Source organism: Homalodisca vitripennis, chromosome 7 (assembly GCF_021130785.1).
Source record: "Homalodisca vitripennis isolate AUS2020 chromosome 7, UT_GWSS_2.1, whole genome shotgun sequence".
Taxonomy (NCBI): Eukaryota; Metazoa; Arthropoda; class Insecta; order Hemiptera; family Cicadellidae; genus Homalodisca; species Homalodisca vitripennis.
This window is the reverse complement of record NC_060213.1, coordinates 96,551,644-96,575,961: the sequence shown is the minus strand read 5'-3', so window position 1 is coordinate 96,575,961 and position 24,318 is coordinate 96,551,644. Positions and strand designations below refer to the sequence as shown.

General features: G+C 31.6%; 1 protein-coding gene across 1 annotated transcript; it reads left to right on the top strand.

Moving 5' to 3' along the window:
• Positions 1–448: 448 nt before the first annotated feature.
• LOC124366060 (cyclic AMP-responsive element-binding protein 3-like protein 2) lies at positions 449–21,803 on the top strand. Its single transcript, XM_046822270.1, has 7 exons — positions 449–988; positions 5,195–5,348; positions 6,342–6,560; positions 8,523–8,840; positions 12,190–12,361; positions 16,983–17,245; positions 19,523–21,803. The coding sequence occupies exons 1-7, from the start codon at positions 863–865 to the stop codon at positions 19,879–19,881; spliced, it is 1,611 nt and encodes a 536-aa protein (XP_046678226.1). The 5' UTR covers positions 449–862; the 3' UTR covers positions 19,882–21,803.
• Positions 21,804–24,318: the final 2,515 nt, after the last annotated feature.

The following is a 24,318-nucleotide window of genomic DNA, read 5'->3' as shown; positions in this document are numbered from 1 at the left end:
TACCGATACTGTTAAAGCTCTCTCATACAAATCATTTCGATTAATTAATGCCCAACAGTTATTCTTTAACAACGAAAATAGAGATAAATAAGGTAACAGCTAATACTGTAAAGTTATAATTTATTATTTTAGTAACGTAATTTTATTTCTTGAAATGGAGCTTAAATTGGTTAGTTAATATCATATAATTTAAAATCACAGACAAATCAATCGTATCATACCCTTAAATTCGTGAGGTATTATTTTGTGAAGTGTCTGATGAAGTATAATGGCATCGAAAGGCCTCACGAAATAACAAAGTAGTTTTCTTTATCTTACATATTAACATCATCGTTTGTTAATATGTTTTGGAAACTTCTTTGGAAAAGGTCTACCAATAGAAGTCTAGCAAGTATTGCTAACTGTAAATTCAGCTGTGAATAACAGGTTTTGCTTTTTTTGTCACGTGTGACTGTCTAACGTGACGTCAATATTTCCACGTTGGAAGAGTGTAGTTCAAGTTGTTTGTTTTTGTATAGTTCTTAAAATGAATTAAAGTTAATTAAAATAATTTTTCACGTTTAGTGAGATCTGTTATTTGTGTGTTTAGTGTGAATATATATTTTATTCAGTGTTAGTGAATAGACCACATAACCGCAGTGCGCGTCTCAAGATAGGTTTTAGCCTCTGTAGGCGAGGTTTACCTCCCTGTCGGCGTAATAAGGTCAAATAGGCTGGACAACCGTTATCTACGAAGATTTGTAAATATTGTTGCCGTGGGCGCAAATTTATATACTATAAAACATTACTTGGCTATTTTCGTCTGCCCCCGATTTTAAAATAGTTTATTTTAAATCTGAGCCTGTTGTAAACATATGGAAGAATGTCATTGCCAACTGACTTGAGTTTGATGGATTTACTCCTTGATAAAGAAGACAATCTTTTAAGTTTTGACAGAGATTTTATTGGAGATGATATGAAATTCAGCTTAGACCAAAAGTCGATTAATGTAAGTGGCATGGGATAAATCTGTCCAGCTTAAATGCATTTAAGAAATAGGGCTGTCAGCTCCAGGAACTTGTTTGTGATGCAACTTTCTCCTACTATGTGGCATTTGACCCACAACTAATATGTATCATGAACCACGTGTTGACTTATTTTAAAATGTTTATAATAAAAATAATTCTTAGCCCTTTTAATTAAATTTTTATAATCTTAGGTAAATTCACTTTTAACCAAAATTATGAATCTGAATTTGGCCTTATAACATTGTATAAAAGGTTTGAGTTTTTACATGTGATAGTGTCTATGTACTTTTAGCATGTTTATTAATCATTATTATAATTTTAATAACAAAACAAATATGATTTCAATTGATATTCTGCATACTCCAAAAATATTTAATTTGGGTGCATTTATGAAATTAAATGCAATAATAAATAGGCCAAATTTTGTATTTGTCATGTTGATGTATTTATGTCAAAAATCAACACGTTTGCTCATTGCTCATCCAATGTAAAATGAATTGATTAGCCTATATTTTGCCTAATTTTGTTTTGTATTTTCTTTTTCCATCTAGGCCTGACTAAAGCCACTACGACAATACATACATCAAACCAAATTATTTATTAGAAATAGCCTTTCTGAACTATTGAATACAGAAATATTCTAACATCATTATAGTTATTTACAATTAAATATTGCCATTTATTTTACATTTAAAATATTTCTTTTATTATTTTAAACAAAGTAAAATTATTCACTGTATGTTATTTGAGTAATGATCTCAAATAAAATGGTGATGAACGTGCTTTATTCGTGTCACAAGCTGTCATATGTTCGTCCTTTAAAATGTAAGAAGTAAAGGGTTTACTCTGCTTTGTTTGCACATTTAATAAATATTCATAGTTCTTTTTGTATAATAAATATTAATGCTTAGGTGGTATTATTAATATTAAAATGTTTAGGTGGTCACAAACTATATATTGCATTAAAACTATAAAATTGTTTTAATTTAGTTATATTTCAATTAGTTTAACAATCTTAGAGGCTGGGTTGAATCAGGGTTTCTGGATATGGAGGGGTAGGTATAAAAGGAGATGGTAACATGGTTGTCAACATTTACAAGGTATTGTAATTTACGAGTTTCTGGGTACTTTTTCTGATTTTTGTTATATTGCCTATATTTTTTAAGGCTGGAGTATAATAAGCGGCCACCAACACTATTGAATCATCGATGTTCATGACCATCAAGTAATACTGGAAGCATATAACAAGATGCCAGACCAATTAACATAATAGATATTTCAAAGAATGATATAGTTCTGCTGGTTTTTAATCTTAAAAATAAATATATTAACGATAAATAAAAAAGAACTATCTGTGCTATCAATATTTATAAATTTTACAAACAGTACAATAACATTTACTTATCTTTAATTAAATTTAAGGATAAAACATGGCTGACTCCTTGTGAAACAACACGTGTACATCGTTATTGTTCTTGCTGCCATTAGTCAATAACCAAATACATGATTTCACTATGAATTTATTTGTTTCCAAACACGATTGTACTTGAATTAATTTTGAATTATAATGTTGAAGTGAATTAAGTTTTAGGCTTTTAAAATTGTATTATAGAGTAACTATACTTTTATATGTAAAATAAATGTATTTGTTTAAAATTATATAGAAAAACTAAACTTAATTTAAATGAGTTTTGAGCAACGTAGTACTTACGAATACTTCATAGAGTAAACATGTATGATTTAACAAATGCTTGAACGTATCACCACCAATATCGATAGTTCTCGTCGGTAGATATATTCTGCAAGATCGGCAATGCTACTGAGACCAATACTCCTGAGTAAAGTTTTTAAGGGTTTCTTTGTAGCTATCCAATTAGATTCTATTGTTTGGGTGTTTGCAGAAGTTAGTGGATTGGCGAAGTTTGTACCCTGTGGTTTGCAATACAATGGTCGTAACCTTTTGTTTTTAGACCAAATAGACTTTCCATAAATCCGTAACTACTGTTGTTCCAGGTTTTACATGTTTCATAATTAATGCAATAAGTCAATCCTCATTTCGTTTATTTTCTGGCAAATTTCCGAACGGAATCTACCACCTCTTCTCTGCCTTTTGGAAAAATCTACATTTGTGTTTATTTCTATTGTAGCAATCTCTTTAAAATACTGCTCAATGTTTAAAAATATATTTTGGGCCAATATCTGCATGTTCATCGCCATTGTTCTTGCCGATATCACTAGCCTATTCATTACATAAATGAAATAACAGTTGGCAATGACGTCATTTTGCCTACTCAGTATGTAAATGAAATAAAAAACAGTTGGCAATGATTAATTAAGAATTTCTATTGGTCAATTGTTGTATTCAATTTTATCAATAATTCGATTGGCGTGGTGTAACTTCTTTAGGCATCTAGACAATGCTTTTCCTTCTTGGTTAGGTTTAGTTGCATAGTCATTTAGAGAAATAGTCTTTGTTTATTTCTGTAATGGTGCTAGTGAGTGATGTTTTTCTGCGTATCCAATGTAAAGGTTAATGTCATGAGTGTACTTTCAAAGTATACTATTATTATTATTATTATTATTTTAAAATGGACAGAAAGATATTGTATTGTTTTATTTTACTTCGTATTGTGAATTAAAATTGTTTGTGCACTTCGATAGTTCGTTAGACATTATGCTTTTTCATTGTTCGGTAGTTTAATTAGAATTATCTTTTTTCTCATTTTATTACTCTGCTTCTCTTATTTCTGTTTTTTTAATCTTATTTGTTTCCTCACATAATAGGTGGTTTACAATCATATTCACAGCTTTTATCATATTATTTAAGTGTAGGCCTAAATAATATTTGTATCAGTAAAATTATTGGCTGAAGTTGCAAATTAAAATTTTAACTTTATTATGTACTCTGCTTGTTTTGAACAAAAGTAGGACAAATCGTGGTTTAGGGGTAGAAAGCACAAATAGGGAAGTCTTTTAATGTATTGGAAATGGAAATCTCATTTTGATAATATATTAGATTTGTGTACTGTAGCCTAAATCTTGTTATCTACAAGTAAGAAATTTATTTAGAAATCTTTGGTCACAAACAGAAGTCAAGATTTTACAACAAACTCTCAGAATGTATTAAATTAGAAACCAATAACAAACCATTCAAAAGATACCTGAAAAATAGTTTGTTGTCCAGGACATTATACACAGTGGGAAAATTAATGGAACACACCATTGTATAGATAACTAAATGAAATTTTAAAGATTAACATTTTATACGTTTTAAACATTTTTTATCTAAATTATTTGGATATATCCAAGGTTATATTTAATTTGCATATTTTTTATATTAACCCTTTGTGATCGGGAGGCCTCAAATGTGGCCAAAACTTATTTCCTGCTCAGTATGTATTTAGTCTCAGCTTGCTAGGCCACATTCAGATCCTCCAATGTGATCTGATGTAAGAAAAGTTGAACAGTCATGGACGTGATCTGAAGTCGGAAGAGTACCGATCGGAAATGCTCCTGGTCATAAGTGTGGGCTTCGGCACCACCTCACACTTCTGGCAAAAAAATTAAAAACATCCCTCAAAATAATAGTAAAATTCAAGCTCAGATCATGTGAGCGCTGGTAAAGGTTATTTTTAATTGACGTCAGCTAGTAACATATTTATGATAACTTATTTGTAACGCGTAATACAAGTAGTAGATATAGACAGATTGGCTTCCTTCTCACCGTAATCGCTTTCTTTTTGGGGGCGGAAGACAAGAACTGATCGTCATAGTGACATATAGTTTTCACAATAAAGTCTTTTCCTTCTAGTAATGTAATTTTTTAGGTCCCCGGTGAGAAACACTCTTTCAAAAATAGCTGTCTCGGATAATACCGAAATACCAGCTTGATTTTTTCTTAGGGAAAGTATGTTTAGTGTCATATCTCAGCAGTTTAGCAGCTACAATGATAAACCAATGATAAAAAGAATCTTCTTTCTGCCCCAACACTGTAAAACATTTTGATTATTAGAAGAATCTATAGTATTCTACACTAATATTCACATATTGTTGTGGAGATATTGGTGACAGTCTTGTTAAATTCCTTTTCTAGCAGTAATAAATTAAACAAAGCTCATATTAATATGTTTTGACCTGTCATTTAAACATCATTTGTAAATAATTGAAGATTGTTCTTAACTTTACAGAACGATGATTGGACAAACGGAGTTGATTTCCTTGACTCACTGTTGGAACTGGAAAATGACAGTGGATTGCTTCAGGACTCAAAAGTGCTTGAGAAAGATGTTTTGGCAACACCTGCAGAATCTGTGGTTGAAAGCAGCTCTTGTTCAGACAGCGGTAAGCTGCTTTTTACTACCAGTACCTCACCAAATTTCTTTTGGGTTTGTGTGGTTTTATTGTATGCTTTCAGTATATTATCAACATCTTCTATTTCTTGGATCTGTAGAAAGTACACAAGTAAGAGATTTAGAGGGCATTTAGAACACTTAAAATGTGTGCATTAAGATATTTTTCCTATAAAACTTTTGGAATAATGTGGAATAATATACAGAATGTGAAAGAATGAATATACTGAAGAAGTAGGCTTTATCACCTTTCTATTTAAAATCATTATAGCATTTAATGCAGCTGTCTTCTTTACCTGCAACATTTCCAAGATACAAGATCTTTTTTAGTCATTACGGAATTTAAAATTACAATATTCATCAAAAAGTGATATGCTTTAAATTACTTAAAATACTTTGTTGGTAAATTAATTCACTGAATAACAAGTTTTGTTTTTAAGCCATTCAGCAATGGTCACTTTAAATTTCTTAATTCCTTTCATTAATACAGGAAACTTATTAACACATTGACAACTGCTGTTGTGTACTCAATTATGGTACATAACGGGCTTCCATATAGCAAGTTGTGCGCCTGATGGGTTAAGTGACAGTCTAAAGGTATTTATTTAGTCATGAGATCAAATTTAACGAATCACCAAGACAGGCAAACAATAAAAACTCAATAATGAAATGTATAGCACTGGGTGGATTCTGCCTCAACTGTGGGGGTGGACTATGCCTCAACTGTGTGGGTGGACTATGCCTCAACAGTGTGGGCGGACTATGCCTCAACTGTGTGGATGGCCATACCTCAGCAGGATGGATTCCCTATTGTGTGATATTCATTTTATTCCTTATTCATATCCTTACTTTCTGTTATTTTTGTCTTTGACTTTGACAATTTAAAACTCCCCTAATTCAAGAAAAATTCCTTTTTTCAAATGCACTTTTTCAAACATCCCTTATTCTGAATGTCATTTAAAATGTTCTCGTTCTTCTCCTGCAGGTTTGTCCAGCGATCAGCAGTTCTCCCCCATGGTGCAAGACGTAGAGGATGAAGATGATCTAGAAGAGGTTATCTTTGAGGAGGAGGTTTATACGGAATCTGAGATCAAGGAGGAGGTTTTGGAGATTGAAGATGTTGATGATGAACCTCCGATGGAGGTTTTGAAAATGGATAGTGTTGACGTGAAACATGAGGATAACCAACCGGTTGTCACACTCAGTGAGTTATTAAATCAATAATTGTTTGTGAAATTGATTCATCAAATCATTGTTTGCTGATTACAAATATAACTGTAATGAAAAATGTATTTATATTGAGTAATTTAAGGAGTGCACCACTAAAATGTAGACAATGGGCAGTTCAGGCTGTGATAATTTTGGTTTGATTCCCCAAAATGCAAGTGAAGAGGTTAGAAACATGACGTAGCATTCTCCTGTTGCTACATACTGATATTGTGGTCATTATCCCTTTAAGGACCCTTTTACTCCGTGTTTTACCCCTACATTTCTACAAACACAAAAATTCAACAAAAACAAACATTACCAAACAAAAACTAAACTCTTTATTGAAAAAAACACACAAAACTTGTTTTTATGTACCGTGCAAAAAACTTAAATAATCGTGTCATGCCGCGCGGCCTGCCGTAATCGGGATTCTCGAGAAAGATAAGATAACAGCGATAACAATACCGATCACAATACCTGGAAATGCTTGTTGATTGATGGAATGTTAGTTCTGTTACTCAACTACATCGTTTTATAACGTTCTAAGTTCATTGAAAAAAAGTTTAAGCGTTGGGGGCATATAACAGAATCTGACCCCATTAACTTAACAATTGATAATCGTTGTAAGTTTGTAATTTTGCAATTGAAGAGTTGTTTTCTCGTTCTATCATGTTTGTTTCTATAAATGTATATTTTTGTGTTCTTCATACTGGTGTGGTCGGTATAATCCCAAAGTACCGAATAATATCCTTAGTAGCCTATAAGGTTTTGTATGTTAGGCTAATGCTGAAAAGTGTGTTTTAACCAGTGTTACAGAAAAATTTAATTCGTTTACAAACTTTTTATTTTTTATTGCAGGGCTTTCAAATTTTGTACAGTTATAGAGAATTATATGTAGAACTAATAAATACCATTTCCCACAGATAATTTATTCTTATTTTTGGTAGTTATTGAAGATCAAACTCAATTTTTTAAATAATTTTTTTCTTTTTTTATTTGATAAACAGATAAATCAAATTGTTTTTTGCTATATAATGACTTAAATTTATTTTTTCACAATGAACAATTTAATTATAAACATTTTAAGCCTAAAAACAAATCTGTACAGTAATTAGTTCTGAAGATATGATTTTTCTCTCAAACGCTTGAAAAATCGCACATTTTTAATATGCACAGTTCTTGGAGCATGGCCAGAAAAATGCAAAAATTGTCTTTGCACATGTCAAATTTTGGTCTGGTCCTAAAAGGGTTAAAGGCTCTTTTGTAATATTATTTTGTGTTTTTATTACTATTTAATCGACAGGTTTATGAGGGGCCCAAGGCCAAAAGGATTGACAAGTAGGAAGGAAGCCCAGGGTTTATTAAGGGGAGCATTAGAAACTAATGGTTTGTTATGTTTTAACTTTTCCACAGCTCCAATATTAGTTTATTATTATTTAATAGTCTTCTAAAGTAATAAACAAAACTGCACAAGTTTGTAGTTGTATGAACGGGAGAGGGTTAAATAAGTGGCTGATCCTGTTTAGTCTTATTCCACATTGTTTGGGGATCTTATCAAACTGACTAAGATTAAAGTCAGTACAATACAAAATACTAATAAATATAATGGTAATAGAACATTGTTGACAAATTGGATTGAAACCAATGCCAAGTGATAGATATAAAATCCCATGTAGAGATTTTATACTTAATGCTTGTAAAGTGTATATTCTAGCTACTAGATAGTATGAAGGTACACAACTTCATGAAAGGAAATTATTTACAAAAATTATTACTGTAATATTATAGTAACTACTATGATAGGATGTCGGTTACTGTAACTCTACACCATTCTATAAACTACTTTTATAGCATTATACCAGGATAATAAATTTAACAAGCTATACAATTGATTAGTTATATATTGCTATTGTGATATCAGAACACGTCTGTTAATATCAGATGTAAATTCTGACAGATGTATCCCACGTGCGTCCAGCCACCAACCCCCCCACTCTTCGAGTGAAGCCTGTGCCTGTCGTAGCCCCTCGCCGAGTGATTCGAGTCACCCCGATCCAATCTGCCAACCCCCGCTCCATCCTCATCCCCGTTAATGGCGTGTCCGGTGTGCGCACCATCAAGATCATCAATGCTGGTGGCAAGTCGCAGGGAAGCCTCACTGCACGGGCCAAGCAGATGCTTAACTCCACTGTTATCACTTCTATCAGCGACGACAAGGACTCGTCCTCGGAGACTTCAGAGCATGAGTCGGTGTACCCCAGATTACAACTTACCGGTCAGTCTTAATTCTATGTAGTTTTATCTGAAAATAATTTAAAGAAATAATTATGGACATATTGTAAAATAATTTGGGGTAACCGCATGCAAAATTCTTTGCTGTGTAAATATAAATCTGTCTGAAATAAAATAGAACAATGTAGACAGCATGTGTTAATGTCACAATTTTTAAAACATTGCTATAAATATTAAAATTGCACCATGTTTGTATCCTGTCACATGTTATTAATTTGAATGCACGTCACGCTGTGCCTATTTCACTAAAATTTATAATGTGAACAATAGATTAATAACTTAAATATGTAAATGGTTTAAAATAAATTATCTTTCTTTTTCTTTTGTTCTGTCAAAGTTTGACAATATTACAAGTGCTTTATTTATAAATTTCCAAGATTAAATTACTTTTTGAAAAATTATTTGTTATATGCATGTGAGTTCTGTATTAGTGTGTGTGACTTAAAGGATTCTCATGAATTTATGAAATAACAAAAGTGCCTTTTAAAATTATAAATTCCCAAGACTGAATAGTTTTTAAGAAAAATAATTTGTTTCATGTATGTGAGCTCTGATTTGTGTTTATGAATTTGATTATTGGATGTGGGAGAACCACTTGATCGTAGCTGTTACTTGTATTTATTAGATTTCTAGTTCAATTGGATATGCAGACATATATTAATTTATTGGTGTACATGAAATCAATAAGCTTGATGTATTTCATTACATAACCGTTTAAAATCTGTTAATCAATAGAAATCAATATTGGAGGCATCCAGTAATCATTCTATTCAAATTAACTGTTGAGGATTTTGTTTATCTTAAACTAAATTTATGTAAATCCAAACTCTGTTGTTATTTAATTTGTAATGAATATGTTGAACCATTTTTATTTGTTTTTTAAAAGATTGAATACTAGGTGCACTTCAAATTGTTTTTGAAATCCAAAATAACAAAGATTGATGTGTCTAAATGTTTACTTAAGTACAAGATTCCATGTTATGGCTATCACACTCTATAGGTCAAATATAAACAATTTAAAATTTATTTTCTGTACAGTAAATTAAAACATGATAAGCACGCTTATAAACATTTCAACATAATTTAGTTACAGACTGTAACTTGCATAGTGCAATCATTTGGGTTGTAAAAATGGAGTTCAAAGACAACTACTGCATCAGTAGAAGTGCGTAGTTTGTTCATCACAGTCAGATTAGATAGGCATGTTTCTTTGTACAGCTGTTGACCTTGACATCTCACTTCTCTGATTGAGGGTTTGTTGACTCAGCTAGTTTTTGTCCTCTCGTCATTGTGAACTTGAAATATCCCCACCATTATGTGGAACCCAGATTTATCGGGAGGTAACGTAAAAAGTGTTTTATCACTGAAACAAAAAGTGGGCAATCAAAATTATCTTACAAGTAATACCTAATCATGAAATTGAGTAACTAGAATATTATATTTAGATTTGCACACTCTTTGCTCACTTTGCCTCTTGTCTTTGGATAATTTATTTGAAAAGTTTGGAATTTTACCTAAATAATCATTATAGTATGTGAAGTAATAAGTTATTTCTCCTCATCCTCTCAATCTTAATCATGAAAACTAAATTATATGCCTTAAGGAATTATCATTAGATAACCTGACGTTTGTTTTGAAGTTTTTTTTTATATTTCTTTATATTGCCTGATTTTGTCTTTTTTCAAAAATGGGGTAGAGATTAACTCAGTTTTCAAATTTGAACCCAATCTTGAAAACAATCAAATGAAAAGACACAAAAAAATGCCACTACAAAAAACTAAAGGTGGTTTAAATTTTGTTTTATAATGATTTGTAATCCATAAAATATTTCTTCTTCATCTTAACCATCATAATAATAAAAATAAAACAGTAATATTTTAGATTTGTACATAAGACAACTTGAATTTTATTTTGAAGTAGATTTGGAATTTGACCCTCTGTAACAGAGGAGTCGGTGAGATAGCTGAACAAATTGACTTATTTACTCCCAAGTCTTAATCTATTTAGTGAAAATGATAAAAAACTAATTATTTTACTGTCTATTATAAAAAGTGTGTTATTAAATGTCTAATATTCCTTAGTTTGCTTATAAAAGTAAGTAGAACAAATGTCAAGAAGGGGAAACTTTATTACAAATCTTTAGCATTGAATCACAGTGGTAATTTAGGGTGTAATTTAATATAGATTTAAAAATTTATGATTTGGAAGATGTTGTTTACTATTGTAACTATATTCTTAACCCCTTTATGGTTGCGTAATAATATTACATTCATAGCGATTGCGTAAAAGTGTGCTACTGTTATAATATTATGCATAGTTAGGTTGTATTCTGTTGTCTGTCATAATATTGTGCAAGAAGCTTCTCTTCGACAACCGTGTGTCGCACAATTAGTTATGGCTTTTTCTACTAGATGCCAGCACTTCCTTGGTCCTCTGCCAGAAGTGTTTGCACCTTGGTGAGTTCGCTTTAGCCGTGTTGTTGTTACATGTCACCTGTTCTGAAGTATTTTATGGTTTTGTTTCCTGTGTCTATTGTACCATGGAAATATCCTATGCACAAATAGCCGATTGGCTTTATTTGTATGATGATGACACTGATATTGAAAATGACAGTGGATAACGTATAAAAAATAACACAAATTTTAAAAGACTAAAAATGACTTTTTACATAAAAATGTATATATCTAAACTTTACAAATCTGTGTCTTTTAAAAACAGCAAAAGGCACCATTCATCACTGTTCATACAGATAAAAGTAATAATTTGTTTTTTAAATTCATCAGCAAAAAAGAAAACATGTGCAACATTTTACAATGAAAAAAAAATGGAAGTAAACCATCTGCATGGCACAAATGCTGCATATGTACTGATTGTGGTATGCTATGCGAAAAATTACAGCTTCAATGTAACTCTTAACATTCCTGAACAAATGTGCTGTCCATACAAAATTTGTAGTTTATATATGACCTAAAAACATTATTAGTTTCATAAGTAGATTATATTTAAATGAATTTCAATTATTACATTTGGTAGTCAGAATCCATAACTTGCAGTGTACAATTTCATGGTTTTGGTTTTAAAAACAATAAAAACTTTGGTTTTTTTTACTAAGATAGGCTACAATATTTGTTTTTACTTAGTGAATCTTATAATATTGATTTCAATGCAAAAAAAACTAAAAGAATATTATATACTAAAGTATAATTTACACTATCTTCATCACCTTGTAAATCTATTTAGATATTTTACAAAAGAGGATTCTGTGGTAAACAAAATATGTAGTCAATTGCTTTTGTCCCACCAACAAATAATTATTTTAATGGTGTTTTTAGCGGAGGAGAAAAGACTGATGGCAAAAGAAGGAATAACCCTTCCTTCCCATTATCCGCTGACCAAACATGAAGAGAGGGAACTGAAAAGAATACGCAGAAAAATTCGCAATAAGATATCGGCCCAGGATTCCAGAAAGCGGAAGAAGGAGTATGTTGACGGACTAGAGGATAGGTAAATGATTTATGTTGTAACTAAGTTACTAAGTCAGATTTCGTTAAGCGTTTGGACCGCAAGTGACGATTTTACCATACAAAACATATGGTTATTATCATCCACCAGATAATCATTTGAGTCTCAGAGTTAAAAAAAAAATATTACCTAATATATTGTTATTAATGAACTACACTATTTATACATAAATTGATGATAGTTTCATCGCAAACAAACACCATCCCTCTCCATGCATTGTATCACAGCTAATCTTGTTTTAGTAATTTTGTTGCTTCCAATCTTTTGTCAGTCACTTTCAGGGTTCTTTACCTTTCCTTTTTGACAAAACAAAAAGAAGTGCACATTGATCAGATGAATAAGTGTATTGATTCATTACATGATAAACATTGATCATTGTTGTTCATAACAGTCATATGAAGATACTTCATTAACCCTGGAACTGGCAAACGCCCGATATCGGGCGTTTTAGTCGCATCCTATATGGCAGCGCCCGATATCGGGCGTTTTTAATACGTCTTTTATTTCTCAATATTACGTACTTAAAACACGATCAAAGAGTATCGGTATTGATACCAATCGAAAGAGGAAGGTTCAATTTATGTAAATAATACACTAATAAATCATTTATCGTTTCGTTACACGTCCATACGTCTTATAATCTCTTACATTCTCCCGCGTACCACGCTAGTTGTGCGCGCAGCGATGAGTCAACTGGTTCATTCGGCTATTGTTATTTCGTCAGCTGCATGGTGTCCTGTCTCTTTTATTGTTTGTTTGAGTTCTTTGTAATGATGGTTGTGTTTATTACACAATAATAGTAAGTTTTTGTGCGTGTTTACGTAATGGATCGTAATTTCCGCGATCGTTCAAGTGAAATTTGAGAACTAGTTGTACATTGATACCAATCGAAAGAGGAAGGTTCAATTTATGTAAATAATACACTAATAAATAATTTTATCGTTTCGTTACACGTCCATACGTTTTGTAATCTCTAAACTGTTTGTTTACATTCTCCCGCATACCGCGCTAGTTGCGCGCGCAGCGATGAGTCAACTGGTTCATTCGGCTATTGTTATTTCGTCACCTGCATGGTGTTTTTTCTGGCTTATTGTTTGTTTGAGGTCGTTGTAATGATGATTCTGTATATTACAAAAAAGTAAGTTTTAAGTAAGTAGTAAGTTTTTTGTGCGTGTTTACATAATGGATCGTAATTTCCGCGATCGTTCAAGTGACATTCGAGAACTAGTTGTACATGAAATAAGCAACGATGAGGATTCCGATTTAGACATTCAATTAGACCATAATTTAAAAAATATATAATAAAAAATTAAAAAATAGAAAATTAATATAAACTAATAGTTACAAGATTGTACAAATCCAAGTGAGCTTTGAAGTTCTTACTTTTGTTGGTAAGTAGCACTTTCGAATGTCAGTGTAAGATTTTTGTATCGTTTACCACATGTAAAAATAAATACCTTATAAACTATGTGTTGTTTTATTTTTACTCAGCATTAAATGCTCTTCCTTTTGTATATTTTGGATTTTGCGTATCACTAACAACAACAATTTTACAAATAAAAAACTTTGAACTAACTTTTCTTTTTTCTAAAAAACATTTTTTTCCCGAAGAGGTAGAGTAAGGGTATTTTTTTGTTTTAATTATATTATGTGAAAAATGTTCCTTGAACAATGCTGAATAAAGAAATATATAATAAGTTATAGATACTTTATAGTAAACATGTAATAATAAAATAAATATAAGGCAATGTATGAAGTACTAAAACACTCTGCCACTGAGAGAAATATGACCGCCAGTTCCAGGGTTAACTTTTATATTAATCAATTTTTAAGTACACAGCAATTGCCATGTGAAATTCAAAAGCACTTGACATGAATTTATGAAATTCACTAAATTATTTACCAAACTTCCAAATATACCAATCTCTTTGTTTCTAAACACTAAGTGTACAAATACAGATGTACATTGGAAAAAGTGTTTGTTTATTATTAGTTGCATTGAATTAAGACATTTTTAATAGCTTCAAGAATATTCAGTCATTTTATTTATAAATTATTCATGTAGTTATTGCATGCATTTTGAACGAGTAAATTAAAAATTATTTGAAATGTAATGATTAAAACAGATACATCATAATAAGTCTACTTTCTGAAAATCAACTAAAGTAAACTTTTTTAAACTAATTAATATGACTTCAAAGTTCAGTTCACCACACTGATACTTCTCAAAAGCAACATAAGATCACTGTAGTAAAAACAAACAAACTTTAACAAGTTCAAAGTTAACATTCTATTTCTACCATTCAAATTAAGAATACTCCATTGAATAATGGTGCATAAAATCCAATATATATTTTAAATAATTACTGTTTTGGTATATAAGACAAAAACCGGTATATTCTTATATCATATTATTTATAATATATTATTTGTTGTATTATATTATATGAAAACCCTTACTGATTCTTTTGATACTAGCAAATTTAAATAAAAGATATATGGACTCTGAAAAAAGGTAAAATATTTAAAAAGAGACCAATGATTAAGGGTATGAGTTACAGAAAGGTGTTAAAATTGATGCCAATTCACCAACGTGGTTTTTCTTCTTTCACATACGGCACAGTTGTAACAGTGCATCCTTCATTGGCGCTTCCATGGGGTCAACTCCAGTGTTCATGGGTGGATGGGCAGACGATTCCACTATCACTTCACAAGTCACTGGCATCTGGAGAGGACAAGTCACTTGTCTCGGACTAAAAGAAATTCCACTTCAAATCTAACAAGTTTTACAACATCTAAAAGGGGGATAAGGAAGGTTACGAGATACCTATCACTTTTATGCGAGAGGAACTGATTCTGCTCCCGTGCTTACATTCTGGAGGACTTAGACGCACTGCTACTAAATGTGAGATAGGGACAGTGACCCTAGGTCATATCTGGACAACTCCAACCACACACTACTCGACGAGCATCCAACAAATGCTATGCCAATCGATAGATCATCATGCGATGTCACTCGCCCAATGGGGAACAATCACCTGGTTTAACGTCTAGGTCCAGAGTACACCTCAACCCAGCTTATTGATTATTGTAAAGAGAATGCAAATGTCAACTAAATTATTCTAAGTAATAATATTGAATCTTATTTCTATAACGTTTTTATATAACGTTATAGAAATTTGTTGCTTGATTTAACAATGTATTAAAAAAACCGTGGTTTACCTCTAATGTCGTCATTGTAGTGATGCTTCTTGAGTTGCAAAAAGCACGACTAGATTTGGAACGGTATGTAGGTTGATGAAATTGTTTCCAGTCAAATATAATGAGATCTTGAGTATGTTTATAACCACATGTGGACAGTCATTGTTGTGTACAAAACGTTACCTTTTGATCGATAGGTTCAATAAAAATGGCATACAAAACTCTTTTTGAAACCTAAGAAACTTTTCTGAGAAATTTCTTCGTTTTCACTCTTAAACAGATGTATTTAAGTCTTTACTCAATTAACTGGCTATGCAGGCATTCATCTGTAGAGCAGGGGTGTACCTAGATATTTATTTCAGGAGGGGGTAATTCCAGAGATTCAGAGTGTCTGTAGACTATATACAATTAAAAATTAGAAAAATATTGAGAATAAATAATTGTATTTTTAATATTTGTAGAAGGCAGCTCAGAACTTTTACTGAGGCTTGCTGAAATGTTGTAAATACATAATGAATTAACCCATGTACTATGGCAAGAAGCATAATGAGGATTAATGGATGCGGAAAATTATTGAAGCATTGTGATTAGCATTCCACAGCGATCGGTCCATCCGTATTGCATGCATAGGTCCGCCAGCCCCTTATTGTGGTCGGCCGCATTGAATGTGTTAAGTACAAGAAGTTGTACTATCAACTTGTTATTTCTATTTGAATTGCTCTTTTATTTTATCTTGAATTATCTTTTATAATGCATTGGGTTTTTTAGATTTAAAATTTGTTTAACTTATTAAACAATGTTTTTGATCATTTCTTGTTATATATACTCACTTATTTATAATGTTAAATCAGTCTTAGTCATAGAATTTTCAGTACAGTGAGATTTGAATTAACACTGAGAATCAATCCCAGTTCAATCCCAAGATGTGCGGTGCAATTGATTGTGTTTGTTGCCCAGCACTAAATGTACATCAAACTGAGTGCAGTAAAAAAAGTGTATATAATTGGTTTTGTAGCATTTTCCAACTGTTTTGTGCTGTAAATTATTACGCTATTGGTTATTCCTCATTAGTTCCATCTTAAAATTGACTATAAATGTTGAGTATAATGGGTAAAATATAGACAAATTAATGCATAATCCTAAACTCAAGTTTATGTTTCACCACTTGTTAACACAAAAAGACTTTGAAAACCACTAAGAGAATGTTAACGACATGTACATTGCTAGGCGCATAACTCGCTTCACTAAAAACTGTCCATATTTTGGACACAAAAGAGCACTTGTGTGAGGATAGATTTGTTGAATTGGCTAGTAGTAGATCAGTCTAAATATAGTCATAAAACAAAGAATCATACTGTATGGAAATGGAATAATCTAAATGTGAGATGTGATTTGTTGACAGAGTGAAGCAATGCACGGAGGAGAACCTGACGCTGCTGAAACGGCTGAAGGTACTGCAGAACCAGAACCAGTCACTGAGTGCTCAGCTGCGGAGACTGCAGGCGGCAGTGGTACGAGGGACAGCCCAGACTACCCAGCCGGCTACTTGCCTTATGGTGCTGGTCCTTAGCTTGGCACTGGTCATGGCTCCTAACCTGCGCTCTTCACGTCCCGCTACAGAGCATGACCTCGACATTCCTGACTCCAAGTCTTCACCACTTGCAGGTCTTCATCTTACACTTTGTATACATTGTTATTTTGTATTTGATTCACTCTGTTGTTTGCTTTTTGATCTTACAAGAACCTTTTTGATCATAAAGCATGATAATTATATCTAGAGTAAGAATAAATTTAAAACACATATTGGATAAATACTCTATTAGAAAATAAAAGTATATATAACCATAGCTATATAAAATTTAGAGGTAAATAAAAAATAAAAATATCGTGGAAACGCAAATTTTTAGTGAAACCCCGATAACAAATAAATTAGGTCCTATGCTGAATTTTCACATTTCTAATGAAAAAAATAAAATGGAAACATAAAAACTAACTAGGAATGGAAAATAACTAGAAAATCAGAATACTATAAGTAATAAATTAAATATAACATAATATGTAATGGTACAATCGTTGATATATTTTTCTAGAAACTTCTAAAAAAATATGAGAAAGAGAACCTTTTGTGAGAAAGAGAAACTGCCTTCAAGTTCATTTTGAAACTACGCCAAACCTGCAGCAAAAAATACTTTATTGACAATTCTTTCAATGTATTACATCTTCATGTTCAAAGGGATGAAACATTTTTTACTGGGCCCGATGTAAGGGTTTGGGAGAACATTTATTATAAACAAAGTAGGACACGGAATGAAAAGACAGTTAGTTACTTCAGGACTTCAGACTGCTGGCGTGAGCTTTTTAAATTATGTTTTTGAAAAACATTTACCAAACTTGTTAAAACTCAGATATACTACATATATATATATATATATGTGTGTGTGTGTGTGTGTGTGTGTGTGTGTGTGTGTGTGTGTGTGTGTGTGCGTGCATGCGTGCGCGTGTGTGTGTGTGTTTGTAGTTTAGTACTTCCTGAACACATGGTATAAATATCAACCAGATATCTTGCCAATAAATAGGACTTTTATCCAAAATCCCTGTAGAGTATTTGATATGCGCTTCCACACGCCACACAGCCTAATAAAGTCTATTCAAGAAGCGTTTTACACACTGCCAGGGTCAAAATTTAATTTTTATTTATTAGCTGGGCATTAGAAAAGCCCATCCCTCGAGAAGCTGGAAAAAATTTAATTTCTGTCTGCACAATATCTTGAAAATAAACCTTCCTACAGACTTGACATTTTGCATAAAACTTCATTTTTATATAAACAACACGAAGATTTTTGATGGTCCATATCATTTTATGGGATTTGGATGAGCATAGTAAATATTCTTATATTTGTCTTTTGGTTGACCATGATGGTAACAAGAAAATATTAGAATAAATAAGTTTGTAAACAAACTGAATACAAATCACATGGTGTTTCAACACGTGCCTTTTTTTATCCATAGATTTTAAACAATTAAGTTGAAAATCAGTATTAAAAATCAGTGACAATATTTGATTTCAGTGCACTCTTGCGTTGTAGTACCCTCTCTAGCTCATTGGAACTTTTATTATTTGAACACTGCTATGAAACCTAACTTGATGAACAAAAACGTAAATGTATCATGTGACAAGATATTTCAAGAAAGAGTTCACTGTAGACTTTAAAATTTGCATGACATTTATTTCTACATAGAGAAAAATGAGGTCTATTGTGCATGTCCAAACATGAAATTTGGCTGAGAATCATTTTTGTTTAAATTTCTTTTCTGTATGATTGTCTGTCTATCTGTCCGCATATTTGAATTATTGCTTGTAATCTCAACAAAGCCTGTTAGGTTACACTTGGTGTGGCTTACTCCTATCTTGTTGAGACATTTATTTTAATAAACACTCTATGATTGGTCATACTGAATTGTCAAATTTATTTGGATCGGTTATTTCTTGTACCTCTCATATGTTTGATACCACTAGGAGTTTCTCATGGTGTTGTATTGGAGTTTTTTTTGTTATTTTTAAAGAGTTTTTTTGCTTAATTTTGGTTATATTAAAAATATTAATTTATTATAAAAGTACTTAAAATTACAATTAATAACTTTTTATAAGATTTTGAGACAATTCTAAGTATGGTGTATTGAAGAAACTGCTTGAACTGGAACAAATGCACTGTAATAGTATATATTACAAATATTACTATGACATTACAGCTGGTTGGCCACAGTGATGGTTTCTCGTATGTTGCTTAGAAAGTTGAATTGTTTCAATATTGTACCGCTGTAAAGAAGTAAAAATAATTGGAAATCAAAGTAGTTAATAAGAATGTTACTCCTTATTATTAGGCCTCTGGGATAGTGATTTATTACTTGAATATGTCTTAAAATACAATAAACTAATTTTAGGTCGCTCGAGGACTTTGCTGTTTACAAAGCCTGCAGATCAAACACCCATAGAGAACGTTTTTGACCAGAACAATGTTGGAAGTGAAGAGACAGAGAAGAAGTTGATGAATGATTTGGAAGAGCTTTTGCAGTTCAAGAAACCTCAGCAGGACGATCACGACTACACCCAGGCTTACACGGTTGGCAGAAAGAGAGCGAAGACGTATATCGTACCAGACATCGACGATACGTGGCCCCCGCCAAAGATACCACGAGCTGACACTTCTAACCAGCCTGTGGCGGTCACCACGACTGCGCTTCACAACAAGACTGGGAGTCCTCCAGACGAACGGAAGTATATAGTGGAGCTTCCCGAGTGATTTTCCATCAAGAGTTGAGCTGCTGTTGGTTTTCATGGGTCTGGTTAGCTTGTCCGGGTTAGTTTACCTTCTTCTGCCACTATTATTTTCCGGGAATTTATAACCGTTTATAGGTTTATTTTTTATATTTTATCTAACATATGATTTTTGGTTATATATTTTTATATATTTTATTCTTTACAGTTTAAAATATTTTAGTTTTACAACAACCTCGATTGCACTGTCAGTGTGGACGAGCGTGTCCTTCACTGAGGTGCAAGAGGTACAGATAAGAAAAACAGTCTAGATTTCTGAAAGGGAGAAAGTATAGTGTTGAAAGAAAAGATGGGCATTTCCTGCACTTATTGATTGTCATACAGCAGCACTGATGGGAAAATCTTTGGAAGACAAAGTTAAGTTCATAATACAACAGCATAAACGTGTTGTTATTAATACAGTTGGTGGCTCTGCAGAAAAAACGTGGGAAGTAAAAATTGAGAAAAGATTCTGTACAACTCAATAAATTTAAAACATAATAAAACAAATAGCATAACTGCATTCCACTGCCATGACAAGTTAGTGGGGTCTTTAAAAAAGAAAAAAAAAATGTTAAGCAAGTTGTTTGATTGTGGGGAGGAAGAGAATGTTTTAATATAATGTGTTTCAAATTGAAACCTTATCATCTTAAGAGGTTAATTTACAATAGACAAATTGACCTGATCAGCTTACAAAAGTTTAAAACCAGTATAGATGATTTTTTTCTTTATTCATAAAAATATTTTTTCTAACAATAATATAAATGGCATTGGGCTAGATTAGAGGGAGAAGGGAATCATTATTTTGCCTTTCCAGTGCTATTTACTATTATGATATTTACCACGGTTTAATAGGCATATCTTTAGGGATCATTGAGGCAATCAGTTTTTCATCAATCTCAATGCAAATATCACTATAATCAAAATTAACTTTCCAAGATTTTCTTAAAAGACAAAATGATATTCTATATACAATGCATTTATAGAATAATTTATTAATCATTAATTGTATTAAATACCCATATTGATAAATTAAAGTTATGAGAAAATGTGACTGTTTTACTTATACACTGTTTATCTTAAATCAGTATAAATATTATTTTTTTACAGATATATATATATATTTGTATTTTAGTATTCTATTTGATTACTATTTAGATTTTAATTTGTGCATGAGATGCGTAATTTTTACACAGTTAATATTTTATTATATGTAATGTGCTTAAAAAATGTTAAGGACTAAAGAAGTAAATGGATGTCAGATATAAGTTTTCTCTCCTCAGTCCTAGAAAGTAATCCACATTTTTATACTCTATGTTCTCAAAGGTACTGTATTGTTTGATAGTAAACCGTCTTCAACCTTTTACTCTGTCCATTCCACTAAAAGCATGAATGTATGAGCTTATGTTGTAAGTATTTAAAATAGGTTAGATTAACATTTGCAATGCAATTTGTGTATTAAAATATAGGCTTACAATGTTATTTAGTTTAAGTTATTTTATATGGAATGTTTTGTTGATGTCCTTGTTAATTTTATCTTTAAATGGATTTTATATAATATATAAAGTAGTAATTGTTTTCAAAACAATTAAAAAATTAAAGTAAAAATGTATAGTACTGTATGAATGTGTATTTATGTTAAGCTATTGTAATATCAACAAAATTGTTTGATGCATTTTGTTTGAGTAGTATGTTATCTTAGAGTTCCTTGTTATTAAAAGAATCATTAATCATAATGGGTGAGTTATTGTGGGATAATTGTAGGTCAACGATCTTGTTGTTACTTGAGTTAGTGTTTTCTTTGATATTTTGCTTTATAAGAAGCTTTATTGAAGGGCTGTATATGACTTGTGCGCTATTGAGATGTAAATTTGTTTAAGCAAATTAAACAGCAGCATGGAGGATTGATGTTTTCGTAAATTTTTCATTTTCCCGTTGAAAGTGAATTAACATTTTCACTGTTGGCAAATTGTTAATCACATTTAGTAAATAAGTTTGAAAGTTGAAAAAAAAAAACATTCAAGAAAAATCAGAGTTTTTTAAAGTTAAACAGTACATCACAGAAGTGGGGGCATCTCAATTGAAGTGATAAATGGCTTACTTGTTTGCTGCAAGATTATTCCATAAAGTGAGCTTTTCTATAGTCCAGATGTTTGCTGGAAGAGTATTTTACAAAGTGAGCACGTTTATTAACGACTTAAATATTTTCTGGATGAGTATTCTTCTACAACCAACAGACAGAAACTGCAAACAATTGACTAAATATTGTTATTCAAGGAATCACAATTAATAAATAGTAAGAACATACCCATCCTTGTACTTTGCTCACTGGTTTCAGACAAATTGAAAAGTACTGAAAAGAACGATAACACATTTCTAAGGTAGGAAGATCATAAAAATATCTGCAGATCTTCATAACTGGAGGCTTACGACTTACATATACCAATCCAAATCAGTAGTGGAATTCCACAAAAATAATGTTTACTATTTTAAATAATGTGAGATAGTATCAAGAAAAACCTAATTATTTACATAGATGTATTTACATGGAGTTGACATTTTGTCCATAGGTTGAATGTTTAAAAAGATTGAACTTTTATTTTTGTACGAACATTTTCCAAATCATACTGAGAAATTTAGGTTTTTAACGTGTTTGAGTGATAAGAAATGTTTTATACCTGTTATAAATTTTTCATATATTAGTATTAGCATTAGTGAAGAACCTTTTTATGTAGACATGGCCTTCTGACAGGATTATGTGAGTCGAATAACGAATATTATAAATGTTTGATACTATATTAGTTTTCCATCATAGATAGGTTGGAAGTACTGTATATTTGACCTGTTGAAAGAACCAGTTTAATTTACAAGAATCAGTACAATTTATAAAGTGAACTCAAACCAGTTCAGTACAATACATAATACTCGTCAACCTTTATAAAGTTGTTTGAAACTATAATTTACATGTGTTAAATTTATAATTTGTGAGCATAAAATAACTATATTCTGGTAAAGCCTTCTCATTGTCACACTATTGTCTCATAAAATGTTTATGAACTAAAAGCAATTAGATATTTACTATTTAATCCCTTAAAGTGGTGCAATTGATTTTTGGGTTGGGTAAATTACAACATTTTATAGTTACAATTCTTCAAGATTTCCTTCCTGGAAGACAGAAAAAGAATGAAACATTTTTTGGTTACTTCACAAGGAATTGTAGACATTTGAAGCAGTCATTTTAAAATCAGGTGCAATGGAAAATGGCTTGAGGTAAGAATGACATTTTTACAGTAGGAATGTAAAGTATCACCGAAGGGTTTCACATACTTTTATTTTGAAAACGAGTTAATTTTTTCAATAAATTAAAAACATATTCATAGAGAATAAATGTTGGTTTATAAAAAGACGCCACGTGCCTTTAGATTTTCAATTTGCTTTCCACTGGGCTGCTCGTGGAGGCATGAGCAGGGACATCTAGCTCTTCCCTAACACATATCCTTGCTCCCCATCGGTTCATTTCTTCACTCTGTGTGTCCATTCTTGCCTTTACTATAAAGAAACAAATAGTTTAAATGAAGCCTAATCGCTCTGAGTCTTTGTTTTTGTTTAGCTCAGCACACTTTTCTAATTAAATTCTAAATTAAGATTTATTTCATAATAATAAGTTTCAAATTGGATTACAGCCATTCGAAACAACTTGTGAAAATGTACAAAATTACAATGGACTTGAGCGCTTGGCAATAAGGGAGCTTTAAGCGACTTGAGCTGTATGCTTTAAAATGTATTTATTGTTTTATAAATAACATAAAAGAATAATTTAAAACACTACCTTAATTGGAATAACAATTTTGAGTGGTGCAGTTGGTTTCAATAGGTTGGAATAAATAGTCAAACCATCTAATGTCTATATAACAAATTATATAACATTTAAATTTTAACACACATTTTGAGCAAGTTTTGTTAATTCACTGTAACCGTTATTGTTCGTCTTAACATGCAATTACCAGACTGCTCAGGGCGGAGTTGTGACAACAAATGGCAACAAACTAACACAGTACTCCCCAGAGCTCGGTAACTAACTCAATACTGTAACAACTGATAAAGTGGGGACTACTGCAAAAGATACAGGTTACTCGTCTGTACAGAGAATACAAGTTACCGTAAACCGAAAGTATTTGGTACAAGTTACTGTTACTGATACTTTTACGTTACAGATACTTTACATGCTTATCGCAGTTCCTGGTACACAGTGCTTGGATTCTTAGCAGTAACAGTAACTGGAACTTGTACCTGTACCATTTTAGGAGCCACTCAAACTTTTGAGTCTTAATTCAGTACGAGTACATTTTGTACTCGGTTACTGAAGTAATGAATACAGGTAGAAGTCAGTAGAAATAGTAAGAACTAACCTCACTTTCGTAGT

Excerpts from the sequence above, each read along its gene's own strand:
- LOC124366060 (XM_046822270.1), top strand. The coding sequence starts at position 863 with ATGTCATTGCCAACTGACTTGAGTTTGATGGATTTACTCCTTGATAAA. Across the intron at positions 989-5,194 it reads TAGACCAAAAGTCGATTAAT|AACGATGATTGGACAAACGG; the intron begins GTAAGTGGCATG and ends TTAACTTTACAG. Across the intron at positions 8,841-12,189 it reads CCCCAGATTACAACTTACCG|CGGAGGAGAAAAGACTGATG; the intron begins GTCAGTCTTAAT and ends TGGTGTTTTTAG.